This window comes from Crocodylus porosus, unplaced genomic scaffold, assembly GCF_001723895.1.
Source record: "Crocodylus porosus isolate Cpor-Errol unplaced genomic scaffold, CroPor_comp1, whole genome shotgun sequence".
In the NCBI taxonomy this organism is placed as follows: domain Eukaryota; kingdom Metazoa; phylum Chordata; order Crocodylia; family Crocodylidae; genus Crocodylus; species Crocodylus porosus.
The window spans coordinates 10,711,017-10,724,637 of record NW_017728943.1 but is presented as its reverse complement, the minus strand read 5'-3'; the positions used below and the strand labels follow the sequence as shown (position 1 = coordinate 10,724,637).

At 47.8% G+C, this 13,621-nt stretch overlaps 1 protein-coding gene across 7 annotated transcripts in view; it reads right to left on the bottom strand.

Annotated features, from left to right (window-relative positions):
- Positions 1-13,621, bottom strand: part of SPAG17 (sperm associated antigen 17) — a 342,590-nt gene that overhangs the window by 132,973 nt on the left and 195,996 nt on the right. For all 7 annotated transcript variants that reach the window (XM_019548662.1, XM_019548664.1, XM_019548665.1 and 4 more), the window contains one exon: positions 8,704-8,798. In XM_019548662.1, coding sequence (XP_019404207.1) covers positions 8,704-8,798 — 95 coding nt within the window. The remainder of the gene's footprint in view (positions 1-8,703; positions 8,799-13,621) is intronic.

Genomic DNA, 13,621 nt, shown 5'->3' with positions numbered 1-13,621 from the left:
TGTGCCTGGGGCCTTTGCCCTGGGTGCATGGGAGCCAGCACATAAAAAAAAAAAAAAAAGCGGGGGTTGAGTGAAAGGGAAATGAAAGTAGTCCATGCCCCCCCCACTCCCCGAGGCACACAAGCAGTTCATTCCAGGACTGAACTGTACTGTTCTCAATTAAAGGCTGCCAGCTGCCATGGGTCTGTTGTGTGTCTGACCGTGGGGTAACCTCTTGTGCAATCACGAATGGGGTGACAGGGAGCTGGCATGCAGCACAAGAAACCCCCACCCACAAAGCAGCAACTGCGGGCTACATTCAAACTTTATTGGTATGAGCAGCACTGCCTGTGGGTTGCATGTGCAGGGGAGTTAGTGCATTTAGCAATGGAGGTGGGGTCACCACCCACTTGAATGCTTGGGGGTGGGGGAAGGAAATTTGACCACACCATGAACACTTTGTTTTCCTTTTGTTACCAGCTACCAAGGCCGATGCTGAACCTTGGATGTCAGCTTGCACTGGAGTGGAGTGCTCACAAGATTATTGCTGCAGGCAATGACACACCAGAGAGAGCATGATGGAAGCTTTGGTGGAGGTGCCACAAATCCAAGTGGCAGCCATGGATGGCTGGGGGACAAAGTCCAGGAGGCGTTTAGGTCTGATGAGGACCAGGAGAATTGAAGTGTGGACAACACAATCAGATTCCAGAAGCAACTCCTAGACTGCACAGGGCAGTTTCTTGACCTGGCCACTCTGTGCCATGTCAATGTGAAGATGACACAAGACTTGATTAAGGATCTCCTGCAGTGTGTAAACAAGCACAGCTTCCATAAGCAAGTACTACCTCAGAAAGGGCACAGTAGGTTCGCTTGGCTTGCTTCTGTCCAGGAAGTAGCCAGACCATTACATGTGAGCCTGTTTGCCAAAATGCTGAGGGGTGCACGAGTGCCAGGAGGGCCAAGTGGGCACCACTGCAGTTCAGGGAGCAAAGGGCAGGTCAGCCAGGGAGGCATAGAAGGGAAAGAAGCCCAAGTAACCCCCTGCACAATACTCTGCTTACATTACTTGTGTGTGTGCGCCTTACTAATCTCTCAGGTGCAAATAAAGTGGCATTTCCCTCTGTCTGTCTGCCTGCCTCCTTTATTGGGAAGGAGTGGAAATGCCTGCTTCTGGGTGTGATGTGGGGATGGGAAGAAAAGAAACCCCAAGCATTCCCTGGCTAGCCTCAGACCCAGTGCATTGGTGGGTGGTGTTGAAACGGTGGAAGGGGGAAGACCAGGAGTAAACTGTTAACAAGACCCTCTAAACTTCCCTTGCTCCTGAGAGAACAAAGTGATGGAGTTCAACCTGAGAATCTGCTAAATGCCTTCTTTGAAATGTAAAACCTTCCTTGTGCAATCCCAGTCAGCACAAAAAAGAAAAAAACCCCTGTGGCTACCATGCTGCATTCAGTCAGGAGGAGGGGAAAAGTAGGGGGTGAAGGTGCTGTTCTCACCTTGGCCAGGGCAAGGCTGGGGCAGGCAGGCGGGTAGGGAGGAGGATGTAAGTCTGACTGAGAGCTGAGACTCTGCAACTGTGACTGGCAGCAGCACAGGGGTGCATGGTGGCTACAGGGACTACTTCCAATCTCTGCATAGTGCCTTGACACATGGGTGACTTGTAGGTAGCCCTTGGGACCCTGTGCGTGACCCACCTTGGCATATCCATCAGTACACATATCTTTTTTTACCTGCACCCACTTTTGGTGCTCTTCTGCAAAAAAAAAATTCCAGGCTGGTGCCAGCATGTCTGCACTGAATGGTACATTTTGCACTGAAAGGGAGGTGGGGGACAATTATGCAGATTTCAGGTGCTGTGTTGCCATGAATCTGACTGTGAAGTGACCTTCTTTGGGCAATCCCAGCCAGCACAAGGGAAAAAAATGAGGCTATGGCACTGGGTGTATTCAGTCAGGGGCAGGGGCACATCATGGGGTGGAGGTGCAGTTGTCACCCTGGACAAGACAAGGTTAGGGGCCGGCAGTGGCTGCGCAGTGCGGGGGGTTGTTGTGAGGATGTGGGTCTGATTGTGAGCTGAGACTATGCAATCATGTCTGGCCACTCTCCCTGGCTTGCCCTTCAGTACCTAGCCCATTTCTTACTTATACAGGGTTTTAGTGCTCTTTTGCAAAACAATTGCCAGGCCGGTGCCAACATGTCTGTGCCAACATTTTTTCCCCACCAAAATGAGGGTGGTGTGGGGTGTGAACTATTCCTGACCCACTGCAGAAAAGCCCTATAAATTATGGGAGCAGTGGCTGGGGTATGGATACACCATATTGATCCAAGATGTCTGAGAGAAGGTAGCAGACCACAGACAGAAAACAGCTAGCCAGGGCGTGTAAGACTAGGGAATGTGATCCTCTGAATGTCTTGGATGATTCCAAGGAGAATTGCCCATCAGGGGCACAACAAGACAGTGCTTGAGTGCAGGCTGAAGTCCAACATGAGAGCTGCTTTCTGACATGGAGTTGCAAGAGGGCATCGTGATGTCCTCCACAACCGGTACATTTAGCCATTGATAAGTGACATTGTGACATGTGAAATGACACCTGAGATTAGGCTAGGTCCCAGGGTGGGGGAGGGGGGTGATGGGTGACACTGTACATAGAGAGAGTGGGGCGTTGTTTACTTCAACTGACAACTAACTAGACAGGTGGGGGAATTTGATTGTTCTGCAGGATGGTGAAGGGCAATGCAAGGCATGGAGGCTCTGCTTGCTGGTGAATACTATTCAGGGCAGGCCCTTTTTGGTGGTTTTTCCATTAATCTTCCCACACACTGGTCTAATGCCCCCCCCACATACACACATTCCTTCCTTCCTGTTTTCAGCTCCGATTGAAACACTGCCGCCACCGCTACCACCACCAAAGAAGAAAGGCAGACCAAGTACAAAGCCTGAGAATGACTCTAGGACATGTCATCACTGTCTGCACAGTGTGGTTGAGGCACATCAGTGGTAACTTGCAATGGTGCTACAATTGCCTTCCATAAAAACCATGCATGCAGGATGCATGGTAACAGCTGATAAATATCCCAGTTAGCTCCTGATCTGTTACTTGGTTGGTTGCATAGTTGTGGGGGGGAGGGCACGGGTTTGATGGTTTAAGCTCTGTGTGTGTGTCTGCCTGTTGCCTCTGCTTTCTGCCCCACTGGTTATGGGGTGCCCTCCCAGCTTGCAAGTAAAGACTGATGTATGTCAAACTGGTTAGCTCTGGTTAGCTCCCGCATGTGACACTGTCAGTTGGTTGCATGGGGGGTGGAGGGGTGCAGTGGGCATCTACCTGCCTGATGCCTTTCCTTTCTGCTCCACTGGCTATGGGGTTCCCTCCCTGCTTGCAAGTTAAGGCTGATACATTTTGTGGTTAGTTTCTGCTTTTCCCCCACATGTGATGGTATCAGTTGGTTGCATGGGGGTGTGGGACTGTGGTACTGGTATTGGTCTGTCTACAAGCCTGCCTGCCTGCCTGCTGCCTCTGCTCTCTGCCCCACTAGCCATAGGTGGGGCCATCTCTGCCTGCAAGTAAGGGTGATAAATAAAGTACCATAAAATGATAAATAACTAAAACAATGATAAATAAAAACAAACAAATGCTAAATAAGTAAAGCAATAAATACATTGGTTGAATCCTTGTTTTCCCCCACTTTAATAGTGTCCATTGTTTGCATGGTGGGGTCTCAGTTGGTGGGTGTCTGTCTGCCTGCCACCTCTGCTCTCTGCTCCATGGGCCAGGGGGTGCCCTTCCTGCTTTTCTTAGCTTGTTCACTGCTCTCTGCCCCATGGCCACAGAAGTGAGAGAGGCTCCTGATTGCCTTTGAAAAGCAATCAGGAGTGGTTGGCTCACTCCTGAATGTGTCTGTAGAAAAGTAAAACCTAATGTGTATATGGGGGGGGAGTGGGGTTGGGAGGGTTACCTTTAAAGTTATTTAAAAAACACTGCAAGGTCTGTAACATAAAAATAAAACAATCTACTGTTCTGGGCTTCCACACAGGCTGGATTCTGTGGTGACTTTCAGCTTATCTTGTCCTGTAGCTGTTAACCCAAAGGTTTTTGAGTTTTTCTTGTGCAGCTTTCATTTAAAACTCACATCTTCTTGTTGCCATTCACTGAGTAACATTTGCTACTTTACAAGAGTGGCGAGTTATTAATTTTCCCAACTAGCTGCCTTTCCGATTGAACAAAATAGTCTTTTATAACTTGGCATTGCAAGAATGGTGGGGTATGTCTGCCTGCCTCTCTGCCTGCCTCTGCTGCCACCTCCCTTTTTTCTCTTGCCCAATGACCCTGGGGTCCCCTCTTTGTTCAGTTTTCTCCAAATGTAGCTGTGTTACCTGGTTCCATGGGTTTAATAAGCTGAAGAGTGCTTACTGCTTCTTGGCAGAAAAGGTTCTTTGGGTGAAATTGTTTACCTTGAAAGTTCTTTACCGGTTGATATTTATGTAAGTTAAGGTGAATAAATCATTAAATGTTACTTATGTAAAAGAAAATTATTTGCTCCCTTTTCTTTCGTGTCTGTGATCCTCACTTGCAATTTTTTTGAAACAGCAAGGGAAGGTCATTTAACCAGTACTGGAAAACCCAGGGAATCCCCAAGTGGCAACAGCATGGCACATGGAAGAGGGGAGACAGGGGCAGATTAAGATTCTTTGAGGCCCTGGGACCCACTCCTATGGCCCAGGGCCTCCCACCCTGTGCCCTGCCCCACAGCTGTCGGTTCCATCCCTGGCCAGCTGGTCTGTGCATTAATCCACCTATGGGGGTGGTGAAGCCCTGACAGTGGGTTGGGAGTGATGGGCTCTGCCAGGGCCAGGGGTGCCATCATGAGTTAGGGTCAGGAGGATGGGTTGAGACTGACCAGTGCAGCAGCACAAAGGAACCTGCCAGCTACGGGCACCAGCTGCTATCCTGCGTGCTGCCATGAGTTTAAAGTGGGGGCTGGGTAACCTTGTGCACTCAGCCAGTGCCATGGCTGGCAAGGAAGTTTGGTGCCCAGGGCAAAGCCTGCAGTGGCAGCCTGCCTTGACCCTGCACACAGATCTGAGGTGCACAGGACCCCCCATGCTTGCCTGGGAGTGCATGTAGTGGTGGGAGCCACCCTCCCCCTTTGTCTATGCCCTTCAAAATGAGCAACTCACAGCTCTGTTCTGTGCCCTGCCCCAGCTGGACAGTGCCTGTTGAGGTGGAGGGGTCACCCCATGGGAGGGGGGGTCACCCCACTTGCTTCCCCTTGCCATGGCACTGGCACTTATGAATGGTGCAACAGCCAGAACCAGTGCCATGGCAAGAAAGTTTGGTGCCCACAGCGGCAGCCCACCCTCACCCTGTGCACAGATCTTGAGGGCACAGCCCCGCCCCCTGAGACTTGGCTGGGAGTGTACACTGTGGCAGGAGCTGCCTTCCTTCCGTGCCCAGGCCCCCCTCCCACAAACTATCCACTTGTGGCTCCGTCCCACAGCCCACCCCAGCTGGCTGGGCAGTGCCTATTGGTGCCCCTTGACTTCTGCAGGTGGGGAGTCAACCCGCTCACCCCTCCACCCCCTTGCTATGGCATTGGCACTCAAGAATGGTGCAGCAGCCAGCACATTAAAAAAAAAAGGGGGTCAGCTATGGGCTATATGCACTGACAAAGTGTGCACCATTTAGCTGTGTCTGAGTGAAAGGGAAATTAAAGCAATCCATGCCCCCCCACCCCAGAGGCATGCAAGTTGTTCATTCCTGGACTGAACTGTTAAGGTCTGCCAGATGCCATGGGTCTGCCTGACTGTGGGGTTATCTCATGTGCAGTCGCAAATGGTGTGGGAGGAAGCTGGCACATGGCACGAGGAAAAAAAAAAGCAGCAGCTATGGGCTATGTTCGGGCAGGGGCAGGGGCAGGGGCAGGGGTAGGGAATGGGGTGATGGCACTATTGTCACCCTGGCCAGGGAAACACATTACACCCATTTATCGAAATGGGGCAGCTGAAATCAACATCTGGTGGACAAAAGGCTGAACTACAAAAAAGTGGCTCATTACACATCTTTGAGTGCCTTTGTGTTTGCATGTAATGAATCCATGGATGTGGTGCTTGAATTCATGGTGAGCCAAACTAAACTACCTCTGAGGAATTTTACTTTAATACACCAGAAAGACTTTTAAAGCATCTGAAAAACCCACTCATGCAAAAAGGCACACCATTCCAGTGCAAGAAACGGCAAAAAATGTTGCGTGCACATATGCCCCTAGGTTCTTTCTAGGACATAATGGCTGCTTGCAGGCATTAACAAACAAACAGAAGTGCTTTACTTTAAACTCAGCATGCTCCAATGCCAAACCCAGCTCATGCCCAGAAGAGGCAGTGCATTAATTGGACCCAGCTCACCCAATGGCTGTATAGATCAGGAGCTTTAGTGAGGCTTTTTTGGTGCTTTTATCTAATAGCTGATTAACTTACCTTTAGATAAAAGTGCCAAAAAGCACCGCTGGAGCATCTAATCTATAGAGATGGTGTGGAGCTAGATCAAAGTAATGCCCTGCTGCTTCTAGTAAAGCGTTTTTTGGGGTTTTTTTTAAATAACATCTGTAAACAGCCAACATGCTTCATATTAAACACTAAATAGCTAAATTGAAGAGAAGGATCCAGAACCCAGGTGTCTCACTCTTAAATGAGTGCCCTGGGCTGCCCTCTGCAAGCCTGTACCCCCATACAGGAGGTGAAGCTCTGATTGCTAAGCAACCCCCTCAACCTAGCGTGGCTTGACCTGTCCCAGCCTGGCCCTGCACACTGCCACCATGTGTGGCTGGAGACTCTGGTGGGAGCGCTGTTGGGCTGGGTGGGGCTGGCCACACATGCTGCCACCATGTGCAGCCAGGGACTTGGGCAGTAGCTGCCTGTTATGGGGCTGGGTGGGGCTGGTTTGGCTTGCTGCCACCACATGCAGATCCAGAGACTGGCATGCTCCGGGGACTCCAAGGACACCTCCCTCCACACATACACACACCCACACTCTCCTATACACGCCACTCTCCAGCATATCCCTAAACACATCCACATCCTCCCATGCACATCCCCACCCTCCCACCATAACCCCACACCTTCCCACAGCCCCCCACACACTCCCACACCCCTCTACCTCACCATGCTTCTGCACATACTTACACCCTTCCACACACACTCCCATTCCCCACAACCCCCCACATGCACACCGTCCTGCAGCCCCCACCCCAACCACATACCTCACACCACACTCCTTCACACACACACCACACTGCCCCATGCCCCCACTCACCATACCCACACCGCCCCCCACCACACACACTTCCCAACCACACACACTCCACATACACCCTCTTACCCCCCTCACACAATTGAGCTATTATGGAATTGCTTCTAGATACACTACACAAACACACATAAATCAGGACAAAATATTTTTTTTAAATAAGATTAGAATAAGTTATAGTAGATGTTTGATTTTTTTTTAGTATATGATTTAGGGTTTTTTTCAGTTTCAGGATGGCAGCATCCTCCCTCCAAAATGAAGTACTTCCAGGGCAAGGGCAGGGGTTGGGGTGGGATGTCCGGTCCCAAGATGGCGACTGGGGGGGTGAGGGGTGCCCGTCACCTTGCGGCCCTTGACAGTTCACCAAAACAGGTTAAGTAGATCTCCAGCTGAAATAATTGCCCACCTCTGTTCTTAGGTGTCCCTCTTTCCAGCTGAGTTTCCTGCTTTTATTAGCAGACATTATATAAAAAGTTGGCACTACCATTTCCCTTTCCTTGTCTTCCATCAGCAATTATGTTTTAAAAAGGAAACAGCTGGGAATGCATTTTGTTAGGAGAACAATCCTGTTGACCTGTGTTATCCCTACTCTAAACATACCTACCATATTGAACCCCTCAGGAGTTTAGGTGCTGCTTGGCCTAGATTTTGGAACCAAATGTCACTTAGGTGGGATCTAGGTACCTAACTTCTTAGACCTTGTCAATTCTGGGCACGTGAAGAAACATAACTGCAAGTCCAGGGAAACCTTCAGGTCTAAGGAAGAAGTGCCTAGTGAGTTCAGTCAGCTCCATGGTTAGATAGCCACTCAGTAGGGTTTTTTTTAAAATAAGTTTTGAATACAGACACCTAAAGTCAGCCTAAGTCTTGTTTTGGGCGCCTATATATTTTTATGAGCCTGGCTTTATGTGATTCAATTTATGTATCTGGGCCATAGTGATTTCAACTATAATAGCTGTATAAGCACCCAAAGCTAGACACCATTGATCATTATTACTTCCAAAGGCAAGAATTCTTGTGGGTGATATCTTTTATTGAACCAACTGTACAGTTGGTATACATAGCAAAGGGTACTCTGATACCTAAAAGTTTGCCTATGTCTATCCCAACCATACAGTTAGTTCAATAACAGATATCACCCACAAGAATTCTTGCTTCTCACATCTCCTGTGCTATCACAGCAAGAACATCACCACTTCCAAAGGAATATTTATCTTATGCAAACCCAACAATCTTTCCCTAAAAGTAGTCAAAGCAACAAAATAAAAGATAAGCAAAATAAATAAATAAACAATAATGAACCAAGAATAAGAAAAATGAAAATGGTCAGACAACAAGTATATGAATTAATGAAGTTAATTCTACTGTCCCTCATCTATAATATTTAGTTTATTTCAGAAGATTTTTTGCATTTTTGGCTCACCTTGAGAGAACCTTCTCTGATAAAATAATTTTTTTCTTTCTCAGGTAGAAGTTCTGGAGTTATCTCTCCTTTACTTTCAGATCTTGAAGCACTGCCTTTGAGAAATGAGAAAGAAATAAGCAAAATTATCAATATATTGGTAATATTAAAAAAAGCAAAACAGAATTCCTGGCTCAGTGGGAGGGCCAGGGTGGATTCCATGTTTCAACTCCTTTGTCCCTCTGTTTAGAAGGGGGACAGGGCAGAGAAACTTGTTTCTCACAACCATCATTATTTAATATTTATATCAGGGTTCTGGTATGCTAGTCAGTACACATAGGGCATGTCTACATGAGATGCTATGGCAATGTAGTGTTGGCAGGCACCAACCATGATGCTGCCACTACTGCTCATTGTTACTGTGCAGTAGGGTCAAAAATGACCCATGTGCTGCTGGACTGCACAGTACTGGCAGGTACTGCAGAGTCATTTAGTATTTGCAAGAGTAGATGCGCCTGTGGCGGGCCAGTAGGAGGTGCTCCTGCACTGAGCCACCCACCTCACTGTGCGTGACCACATTCTAGGCTCCGAGTGCCTCCCTGGAGGGGGATGGGCCCATATGGCCGACCCGCTTCCTGGAGCACACCCATTGGTCTGGTGGTAATGCTGCCACCAACCAGAGTCTGGGCTGATCCTTAACCTGTGCCCTCTGGGAAACACAGGCCTATTAGCCCTTGAGGGTACTTGACCCACTGCAAGAATTTGGGGTACTTCCCACAGTCTGAAGCATGAACAGTGGTATCCCTTAGTCACCCAAACCAAGGGGACCTCAAGCCATAATTTAGACCCTCTCCCAGTAAATCTCCTATGCTAGGTACAAAGGAGAACTTTATTGGTTACAAGGAGTAGGTTTGGAATAGGGTACAGGATAGAGCATATCAGAGAAATCCCTTAGAGCAGGGGTAGGCAATTACTTTGGGCAGAGGGCTGCTTACTGAGTTTCGGCAAGCCACCAAGGGTCCCATAACAGCCAGCCCAGGGCAGATTAATATAAATTTTCTAAATTTTTTAGGGGCCCCACAGGCCGGATAGAATGTCCTGGCAGGCTGCATCCGGCCCCTGGGCTGCATTTTGCCCACCCCTGCCTTAGAGCAAAGTGGCATGGTAGCCTTTGATCATGCATCTGAGTCACTGTAAGCTATATATCTAGTTAGATCTCAGGTAGCTTACTCATGAGTATCATCCAGAGGCAGGTGGAGGTTCCCTCTGGAGGCGGGCAGATCACTGATCATGAGTTTCAAGAGACAGAGTAAGTTTCAGATGGTCCAGCTTCTCTCTGAGTTTTCATCATGGCTACTGCCTCCTCCTGGGCAGTCCTTAACTGATAGAGACCTTATGACCTTATTTACCTGATCCAATGAAGGCCAGCAACTGTTGGCTGCCAGCCAACTATTTTGAACTGCATCACTGGTTGCTGGGTAGACTGGAAGGTCTTTAGTCCCCTTCCAGTCAGGTTGGCATTGCTTAGAACAATAGGGAGCTTTAGCCCCCCACCCAGGTATGTGATGCCAATCACATAGTCAGAGGGAGCACATTTCCGCCCTCCCTCAGGAATGTATCCAGCTCAGGTTACAACTCAGGTTACAACCTGGAGTCCATGGGACGTATGCCCTCTGCAGTGACGAGGGTAACTAAATTGTCACATAGCAAAGTTTGGGGAGGAACAGAGATGGTATTCTGCCACAGCACCCACACATATAAAGACCTGCTTCCTGCTGATAAGCACTTACAGTTGCAGATACTGTTCTTACAATTAACTTTGTTGTTATGATGAGATGAAAAGTGCTGTATAAACACCAGGTTTTACATCTTATTATTATTGCTATTTTACGATTAAGGCCCAGTGTTTTAGCTGGCTAACCTAACCCTAGAACAACTGTAATGGCAGATTCAGAGATACTGCAATGATGGGGCCAAAGGGCAAGACAGATGCTGCCAGATGAGCAATAATGTTGTGCTAACACCATCAAAATCTGTTGTAAGAGAAATACTTTTACTGTCCTCAACTTGGTTTTATGGCTTCACAGCTTTATCTAATGGAAAATAAATAGTTTGGATATTAGTAAACAGAAGAAAGAATGAAAAATGTGAAAGGAAAAAAATGATTGTTAGTTTTAAAATGGTTTCTTTCCTAGTTTTCCCTATTTTTGAGGGTCCCACATTTAACTGTGGTAACTCAGGATATGCACAAATGTATATTTTATCTGCTTTAAAAGGGGAAGTGGAGCTGTTGCACCTACTCATTTCAAAATCCTACATCCACTCATTTTATGTAACCTTCTAGTGCTAGAAGGTCCCAAAGATAAAAAGATTATAAAGTAGGAGTGTGCAAAGTGGGTCCTTTTAGCTTGGGATTCGACCCAAATCAGGGACAGTGATTTGATTTATTGATTGATATCAATGTCCCTGATTTGATTCAGCTGAATCCAAATCTGAAGATTTGATGCTGATTCAGAGAATCAGCTATTCGGACATAGACATAGCTTTAAAAGCTGCTTCTACATACCTTAAGGTATGACGCGTGGCTCGTGATCGCTGCAATGGTGGGGCAAATGGAGCATCCCACAGAAGTGTGGGTTGGGGGGAGCGGGGCCCTCCATGTGCTCGGCAGCAAACCCAGAAATGGACTGGAAGTACTTCTGGTCCAATTCCAGGTCTGCCAGGGAGTGTGCTAGGGGAGCCCCCCATGCCTCCCCAGCTCGATGATTGGCTGCAGATGGACCCCAGTTGTCACCCCCAACCCAGGAGGCACCAGTCACCGAGCAGAAAGGGTGTGTGTGTGTGAATCCTTCTAAACTATATATCGGGCGCATCTACATGAGAGGTCTCACTGTGCAGCAGAGCTAATTAATGTCTAGTAAGCATCCACATCTACACATGCAAATGTTTATGTAATTAGCTCTATTCACAAGTAAATTTGCTACCTGTAAATGCAAGTAGCGAATTTACTTGAGATTACTTACTGTGCAGTAGTGCATGCGTAAACGCCTGACCAGGAACAAATGTGCTCTTGGTCAACTGAGCAGTAGGGGTCAGGAGATTGCTCCCTGTCCCTGGGAGCTGCCTGATGCTGGGGTGCGCTTTGCCACCAGAACCCAGGCAACGACAATGTCCCCCTGCCCCAGCACGAGGGAGCTCCCAGATCCTGCTCTCCGATTGTGGGACCGGCACTGGGAGATCCTTATCTCCCCAGCCCAAGTCCTGCAATCAAAAGGCTGGTGCTGGGAGATCCTTATCCCATGGTCATGGTCATGGGATCTAGGCTGGGAGATTCTCTCTCTCAGCCTGAGCCCAGTGTTGACTCCAAGACCACAGAGCTGTTGCTGGGAGATAAGGAGACCGCAGGACTTGGGCTGGGAGATCAGGATTTCCCAGTGTTGGCCCTGCAACCATGAAGTGGAGTCTGGGAGCTCCCTGCTGTTACCTCTCAGCTCCATGTTCTTGGGGAACCCTGACACGGGACACAGACTGTCGGACTCACAAAGAATCCCTCCTCCCCTCCCCTCCTTTACCTAAACAGAAACTGATTAAGATGAAGTGGGATACACACCTAAAACCCTCCAGATAAGGGTGACAAAAGTGAAACAACTGCCCTAGGTCTCATTTGCATCTGAGATGGAACCAGATGACCATTCATTTACATGAGAGATGGAGAACAGAAAGCCCAAAGCAGAGACCACAGTGAATTCTGGGATCAGAGAAGCAGGGGAGCACTGCATGATGGGGAATCTGTGCTCTAAATGCTAATCAAGCCACATTTATACACACCCAGCTCAGCATTTATCAGACCAGTTCTAATCTGGATTTACAAAGGACTCCCCCCCACCACACACCTCTAAGCAGAAGTAAAGTTTACTAGGCATCTTGGGCTGTACATTCCCCAGTCCCACTATGGGAGGCCTATTTAAACTTAATTGGCTAAAACTTGGTTGCTGGGTTAGGGAATGCTGAGGCAAGACACCGTCAGAGGGGGTATGGGCAACATTTGAACAATGGTAAAGGGTTCATCACAGCATCCAGCCCATTGAAGCCCTGACCACAAGTGTTGTCATACTTTTCCCGGGACAACTGGTGGAAGTCCTCCCCTCCCAAAGGTTATGAACACGCCAATAATTGCCGTAAGTCTGTTAAAAGACTATAGTAAGATCTGGAAAGGTCATGCTAAGTTGAGGCTTGTTCACAAGTAAAAATCCAAAACCCTGATGCTGCAAGCTATCTATTGTTTCTGAAGAAACCAGGAGATATCCCATCAGTATATCTGTTATCCATAGGAATTTTAAGTGGCTCCCAAGTGTCTGGTTACTCCCTAACCTTATGTGTTTCCTGATTATGAATCAGTTTCCTGAGATGTTCCAAACCAGATAAACCCCTGTCAAGAGAAAAGACACTGATTTACACTATTGAGAATGCTTGCAAGAAGCTGAACTGAGGGTATAAAAATCTGTAAAAAAGCAGTAGCGTGTGCACTTCAAGAGGAGAAGTCTCTCTCACACCACCCACTTTTTCTTGGGATGCTGGAAAAGGCAGATCGTCTCCCTTCAAGGATCATGCTGAGAACTTTAACCTATCAGCTTTGCAACCCGAGTGCCTTGGACTGGTGAGATCCCAGTGCTCTCCCTCTCTCTTCTCTTTTTTCTCTAGGCATAAAATACTGAACCTGAACTGTATTAGTTAAGCTTGAGCTAAGTTTCCCCAAATACCTAGTGAAACCAGGGTAATACTATAATTTTTTGTTTTTCCTTTGCATGTCTATTACTGCTAGAGCCATCATATATTTCATATACTTAGCAATAAATAACTTTTATAGTCAAACTGGTGGTAACTGGGTATATTTTTCCTTTGCTACTTCTCCTTCCCCACTTGCTCTGAAGCAACGCTT